Here is a 7060-nt window from a genome sequence, read left to right on the forward strand (position 1 = left end):
GGAGAAGAAAGTAGGAGGGAAAATGTGATCATTAGCTGCAAGGTCTCAGGGCTTCAATGATATTGGGAGTGGGTGGGTGCTGGTAATAGTGCAGGGAATTGGGGATACTAGGCAAGGGTTCTCCTTCTATTTTTCTTGAAATATTACATCTCTCCTAGCTTGGCTGGTGATTTAACAGCCCTGAATTTGAAAAGTTCTTATATTATGTTGTTCATTCATAAAACACAAACAAAAAAAACGGCACAAATGCTGGAGGCAGAGTAGTGAACAGGACAGCACAGGTCCTCACCCCTCAGGGAACACAGACTATTGTGTATTATATCACCCTCGAGGTGTGAACAATCACTCTCAGGACGTGGTACTTAAATCGAGACTGGAAGAATAAGCAGGAGAAAGTCATAAGGACCAGGCAACATCAGGAAGCTTGAGGGACATGACCCTTGGAAATGGGTGTGGAAGGCAGCTATGCTCACCACTAGAAATGGGTGTGGACACCTGCAATCCCAGCACTTTGGGAGGCGGAGGTGAGAGGAGTGCTTGAGCTCAGGGTTCGAGACCAGTCCTGGAGAGACGTCTCTACAACAAATAAAAAAGCAGTCGACGTGGTAGCGCGCGTGTAGTTCCGGCTCCTTGGAAGGCTGAGGCGGGAAGGATCGCCGGAGCCCAGCAGGTCGACGCTGGGGTGGCCGGGAGTGTGCCATTGCACTTAAGCTTGGGCGTTGGAGTGAGACTCCAGTTCAAAAAGTAAAGAAGAAAAGCGGTCTGGTGAAATTTGAATTTTTGAAAATGAAGCACGGGTTGGATGGGGGCAAAAGTAGAGGCAGGGAGGCCCGTTAAGAGGCTACTGAGGCTGTCTTGGTGACAGATGATGACGTCTTTAACCTGGGTGGTGCCAAAGAAGATGAAGAGAAGTGGACAATTCCAGGGGCATTTAGGAAGTAAAACTCGACAGGGCTGGTAACAGTAAATAGCCCACCTCAAAGAAGACGCTGGCCGGGCGCGGTGGCTTACGCCTGTAATCCCAGCATTTTGGGAGGCGGAGGCGAGAAGTTTGCCTGAGTTCAAGGGTTCGAGACCAGCCTGGGCAACATGGCGAGACCTCGTCTCTACGATAAATAAAATAAATTAGCCGGGCGTGGTGGCACATGCCTATGGTTCCAGCAATTTGGAAGGCTGAGACGGAAGGATCATCTGAGCCCAGTAGGTTGAATCTGTGGTGGCCGTGAGCGTGAGACTCCGACTCAAAAAAAAAAAAGACTCCGGAGAATAAAACACACATTAATTTGCTCATTAGCCCACCAGGTGCCCCCGCTCCTTAACCCTGTCGCCTCAAGATTGCAGCGCGGGGCGAGGGGCGGAGCAGGCGCCCACAGAAATCCGGGAACTTTAAATTGGGTGGACGTCAGCGGAGAGGAGAATTACGAACACAGGAATTTCCGGTTACTCCGGAAGTGGAAGGTTCACAATTTCCTAAGCTCCTCCCACGGCGGCGAGCTAGGGTGAAGGGATGGCCGGGCGGGCGTCGCGGTTATTGCTGCTGGCTGGGGCCGCCGCGCTGGCGAGTGGTTCCCAGGGAGATCGCGAGCCGGTGTATCGCGAGTGCGTACTCCAGTGCGAAGAGCGGAACTGCTCGGGGGGCGCTCTGAAGCACTTCCGCTCCCGCCAGCCAATCTACATGAGCCTAGCAGGTAAGCCCCGCCCTACGGAAAACCCCGCCCATCTATCTTGGCCCCGCCCCTTGAGGCCCAAAGACTCCTCTGCGATTTCTGTACTTTAGTTTCCTAACGGCGTCTCTTAAGAGTGTGAATGAGTGGAGCCTTCAAGGTGGTGAGCGCCTCATCAGCCTGACTTACTTTCCCACAGTTTGCATTTGCTTTTTATTTATTCAATCAAAGAGTATCTTTTTAAAAAATTGTTTTCGTACAACTGGGGTGTTACTATGTTGCTCAGGCTGGTCTTGAACATGTGGGCTCGGGAATCACCACCTTTTTTTTTTGGAGTTGGAGTCTCACTTTGTCGCCTAGGCTAGAGTGCAGTGGCATGGTCTCGGCCACTGCAGCCTCGACTTGCTGGGCTCAGGTGATCCTTCCGCCTCAGGCTTCCAAGTAGCTGGAACTATAGGTGCCGGCCACCATGCCTGGCTAATTTGTTTGATTTATTGTAGAGATGAGATTTCGCAAAGTTGCCCAGACTAGTCTCGAACCCGTGAACTCAGGCAGTCCTCTCACCTTGGCCTCCCAAAGTGCTGGGATTATAGGCATGAACCACTGTGCTGGTCAATCACCACATTTTGAAGTAGTTTCTCTAATTCCAGTTTTACAAATGGAGAAACTTCAGAGAGGTTAATTGTGTTGCCCAAAGTCACACAGCCAGTAAATGGTAAAGTAGAGTTTCCAGTTCTGGCCTGTTTCACCACAAGCTTGCCGTCTTTATTACCACTTTGCATTCCAGACAGAGGAAACAGAGAGAGTGAATACCCTGGGCAGATGTGGGCAAATTCAGCAACTTGGTTTACTCTGGGAACAGGGTGTGTGAAAGGGAGGGGTGGCCAATGAAATTGGGAAGGTAATTTGGAGTCTCAAAAGTTGGGCTGGGCTGGGCTGGGTGGCTTATACCTGTAATTCCAGCACTTTGGGAGTCTGAGTTGTGAGGATTGCTTGAGCCCAGAAGTTTGAGACCAGTCTAGGTAACATAGTGAGACCTCGTCTCTAAAAAAATTTGTTTTTAATTAAGGAGGCCAGGCATGGTGGCGCCTGTAATCCTAACACTTTGGGAGGTGGAGGCAAGAGGATTTCCTGAGCCCAGGGGTTTGAAACCAGCTTGGACAACTTGGAGAGACCTTGTCTCTACAATAAATCAAAAAATTAGCCGGGCGTGGTGGTGTGGGCAGAGTGGTGCAGGCCTGTAGTCCTGCTGCTTGGAAGGCTGAGGCAGGCAGAAGACTTGGCTAAGTCCTGCAGTTAGAAGGCTGTGGTGGCTATGAGCATGCCACCCCACTCCAGCTTGGGTGACAAAGTGAGACTCCAATTCAAAAAAAAATCAGGCTGAAGAATTTGGACTTCATTTTCTTTTTCTTTTTTATTTTTTTTCTCTTTTTTTACGTTGGAATCTCACTCTGTCGCCCAGACTGGAGTGCAGTGGCCGCTCCCGGCCACCACAGCCTTGACCTGCTGGGCTCCAGCGATCCTTCTGCCTCAGCCTTCCAGGTAGCCGGAATTACAGGCGCGCGCTACCACGCCCAGCTGATTTTTTGATTTATTGTAGAGATGAGGTCTCGCTGCCCAGGCGGGTCTCGAACCCGCGGGCTCAGGCAATCCACTCACCTCAGCCTCCCAAAGGCGCGGGATTACAGGCTGAGCCACCGAACCCGGCTGTGCTTCATTTTCATAGGGAGTGGTCAGACAGCAAGGACTCCTTTCTGATGAATAAGAGTAAATATAAATCCTGTGTTCAGGAAGGACAAACGTAAACCCAGGTTTCCATAGATGAGTCCATCAGATGCCAAGATTCCTATCTTGGGCAAAAGGAGAAGAGAAGAAAAGCCTCTGTTTGCTCATTGTATGCTCCCTCCCCTAAAAGACACTTACATACATGCATCCCTCTCCCTGTGTGTCCCCTACCATCTGTCATCTGTCCAAGGGGGAAGCTAGAATTTTGAGATGCCTTCTGATTCTCTCTAACCTGTAGGCACTCTTGGCCTGTATTTGAGCTAGGGCCCTATTCAGGCACTCTCCGTGCTGCTCTGTGTCGGGGAGTTCACCAGGCCACATTTGTCTGTTTCAGGCTGGACCTGCAGGGACGACTGTAAGTATGAGTGCATGTGGGTCACCGTTGGCCTCTACCTCCAGGAAGGTCACCAAGTGCCTCAGTTCCATGGCAAGGTGAGTTGGAGGGTCAGGCAGGTATATGGTGGGAGTGTGATGGGAGTAAGATGCCCCCCAAGTTGGTCCAGGCAATCTGAGGTATGGGGCGATGGCTGTGTATTTGGGGCAGGTACCTGTTCTTCTCAAAAGCTGCTGGGTTTGGCCAGGTGTGGTGGCTCATGCCTGTAATAAAATGAAAAAATTAACTGAGTGTGGTGGTGCGCACCAGTAGTTCCAGCTACCTGGAAAGCTGGAGCGGAAGGATCGCCTGAGCCCAGCAGGTCAAATCTGTGGTGGCTGTGAGCATGCCACTGCATTCCAGCCTGGGCGACAGAGTGAGATTCCAACTTAAAAAAAAAAAAAAATCTGCTGGGTTTCACAGAATCAGGTAGACCAACTTGTCCTGCTTCTGGATTTGGAATAACAAGACTGGGAGGCTTTGGAGTCTTCCCAGGATGTGGTGCTGGGTGGTTGAGATGCTCATGTTGCTACAGGAGGAAATTCTGTGACCCACTGTGGCGTATTTCCCATTGTTTCTTTTTTATTGTTTTTTATTGTTTTGTTTATTTTTTGAGTTGGAGTCTCACTCTGTTGCCCAGACTGGAGTGCAGTGGCTGCTCCCGGCCACCGCAGCCTCGACCTGCTGGGCTCCGGCAATCCTTCCGCCTCAGCCTTCCAAGTAGCTGGAACTACAGGCATGCGCTACCATGCCCAGCTAATTTTTGATTTATTGTAGAGATGAGGTCTCACCAAGTTGCCCAGGTGGGTCTCGAACCCGGGGTCTTAGACAATTCACTCACCTCAGCCTCCCAAAGGCACGGGATTACAGGCTGAGCCACCGAGCCCGGCTTTATTGTTGTTGTTGTTTTTTTTTTGAGTCAAAGTCTCACTCTGTTGCCCAGGCTGCAGTGCAGTGGCACACTCACAGCCACTGCAGCTACTACACCTGGCTTATTTTTTGATTTATTGTAGAGACGAGGTCTTACCAAGTTGCCCAGGCTGGTCACGAACCTCTGAGCTCAGGCAATCCTCTCACCTTGGCCTCCCAAAGTGCTGAGATTACAGGCTTGAGCCACCATGCCTGGCCTCCATTGTTTCTTTAATAGGGGTTTGGATTAGTAGTAATCCTCCTCAGATTGTCCAGCGAGACAGGCGGGTGATGCCTTTTAGTCCAGTATTATCTCATTCTAGCCTGTTGATGTTGTCAGGAGTTCTTCTCCCCAGTGTTCCACAGAGTGCTCTGAGGCTCAGAGGCTCATGGTTGGTAGTCGAGGACCTTTGTCTTCTGGATGATAGGTCTTTGCTGCTTCTACCAGGCCATACCAAGCCATCTACACTGGCCCATCAGGTCTGCCCAACGATCAGGGCTTACAGTGCTGTGTGTACTGCCAGGAGAGGGGCTATGACCCTTAACCTGGCCTGGAGAGAGGCTAAACCTGAGGCTCTGGCCAAAGTCCAGAGCTGAGAAGCCAGCTGGGGACTGTGGATGCAGCATATCAGGGAAAGGCTGACTGGGCCAGGTGGGGGGATCCTGCCCTCAAGTCCCCTTCCTCTGCTCTTTTTCAGTGGCCTTTCTCCCGGTTCCTGTTCTTTCAAGAGCCTGCCTCTGCCGTGGCCTCATTTCTCAATGGCCTGGCCAGCCTAGTGATGCTTTGCCGCTACCGCACCTCCGTGCCCGCCTCCTCGCCCATGTACCACACCTGTGTGGCCTTTGCCTGGGTAGGTCACCCGGCAGTACTCCTGCTGCATCCCCTCCTCTGGGAAGGAGGGACTCTTAGATTCCTCCTGACACCCAACTGGGCTTCTTCCGCCGCCCAGCTTCCCTTCTGTTTTCCAGGGCTGACGTTGCAGTTACAGGTGGTCAGACCTGGGGAGAAACCAGGGAGGGTGCTGAATCAGGCCTTGCCTTTCTTTTCTTTTTTTTTTTTCAGTCAGAGTCTTACTCTGTCACCCACGCTGGAGTGTAGTGGCACAATCACAGCTACTGGAACTACAGGTGCACGCAACCATGCCAGGCTAATTGTTTTATTTATTGTAGAGACGAGGTCTCACCATGTTGCTCAGGCTGGTCTCGAATTCATGGACTCAGGCAATTCTCTCGCCTCCACCTCCTAAAGTGTTGAGATAACAGTCGTGAGCCACCACACCCCACCTCAGGCCTTACCTTTCTAGCAGAATATAAGGCCAGGCTACCTGGGAAGGACAGAGGAAGGAAACATTTTTTTTTCTTGTCCTGATGGAGAAAGCCACTGAAAGACCCAGGAGGAACTGGGCTCGGTGGCTCAGCCTGTAATCCCGCGCCTTTGGGAGGCTGAGGTGAGTGGCTTGCCTGAGCCCGCGGGTTCGAGACCCGCCTGGGCAGGCGAGACCTCATCTCTACAATAAATAAAAAAATCAGCTGGGCGTGGTAGCGCATGCCTGTAATTCCGGCTACTTGGAAGGCTGAGGCGGAAGGATCGCCGGAGCCCAGGAGGTCGAGGCTGCGGTGGCCGGGAGCGGCCACTGCACTCCAGTCTGGGCGACACAGTGAGACTCCGACTCAAAAAAAAAAAAAGAAAGACCCAGGAGGGCAGTTTATAAGGCCAGGAGGGAGGAGATGGGTGGTGGAGACACTGCTGGGACCACGAGTCTTTCCCAGGATGCCTCTGGAGGACTTGGAGCCATCCCAGTCCCAGCTGAGGCCTGGGAAGCGGTAGCAGCACAGAGCTCTGTCTAGAGCTCAGCCAATCCTAGACCATCCCTGGAGAAGCCAAGGTGTGGATCCATCTGAGTGTCTAGAAAGGGCCCTCAACTTCACATCATGGCTGGTATGAGGAACCAGTATCCAGGGCCTCGAATTGCATGAGAAGCTCGCACTGGGGTACAGATGTGGACTGCAGCCTCGGGGAGAGTATGGGAGTAAGAGATTATGACTGGGCATGGTGACTCGCACATGTAATTCCAGCACTTTAGGAGGCCAAGACGAGAGGATCGCTTGAGCCCAAGAGTTCAAGACCAGCCTGAGAAACGTAATAAGACCTTGTCTTTAGAAAAAAATTTTAATTAGCCAAATGTGGTGGCGCATGCTGGTAGTCTCAGCTACTCTGGAGGCTGAGGCAGAAGGATTGCTTGAGCCTAGGAATCAGGGTTGCAGTGGGTATGATCACACCACTGTACTCCAACCTGGGCAACAGAGCGAGACTCTCTCTTTTTTTTTT

General features: G+C 51.7%; 1 protein-coding gene across 7 annotated transcripts in view; it reads left to right on the forward strand.

Moving 5' to 3' along the window:
- The first annotated feature begins 391 nt into the window (after window positions 1–391).
- PGAP3 (post-GPI attachment to proteins 3) overlaps window positions 392–7060 on the forward strand; it is a 17668-nt gene continuing 10999 nt past the window's right edge. For 3 of the 7 annotated variants that reach the window (XM_008072619.1, XM_008072605.1, XM_008072628.1), the window contains exons 1-3: window positions 1450–1688; window positions 3784–3881; window positions 5430–5582. In XM_008072619.1, coding sequence (XP_008070810.1) covers window positions 1508–1688; window positions 3784–3881; window positions 5430–5582 — 432 coding nt within the window. In that variant the 5' untranslated portion in view covers window positions 1450–1507. Of the gene's footprint in view, window positions 396–1430; window positions 1689–3783; window positions 3882–5429; window positions 5583–7060 lie in introns of those variants that run through there. The other 4 variants (XM_021705953.1, XM_008072597.2, XM_021705960.1 and 1 more) reach the window with 4 other exon arrangements.

The sequence above is a fragment of the Carlito syrichta genome, unplaced genomic scaffold, assembly GCF_000164805.1.
Source record: "Carlito syrichta isolate Samal-C Ts95f unplaced genomic scaffold, Tarsius_syrichta-2.0.1 Scaffold115592, whole genome shotgun sequence".
NCBI lineage: Eukaryota > Metazoa > Chordata > Mammalia > Primates > Tarsiidae > Carlito > Carlito syrichta.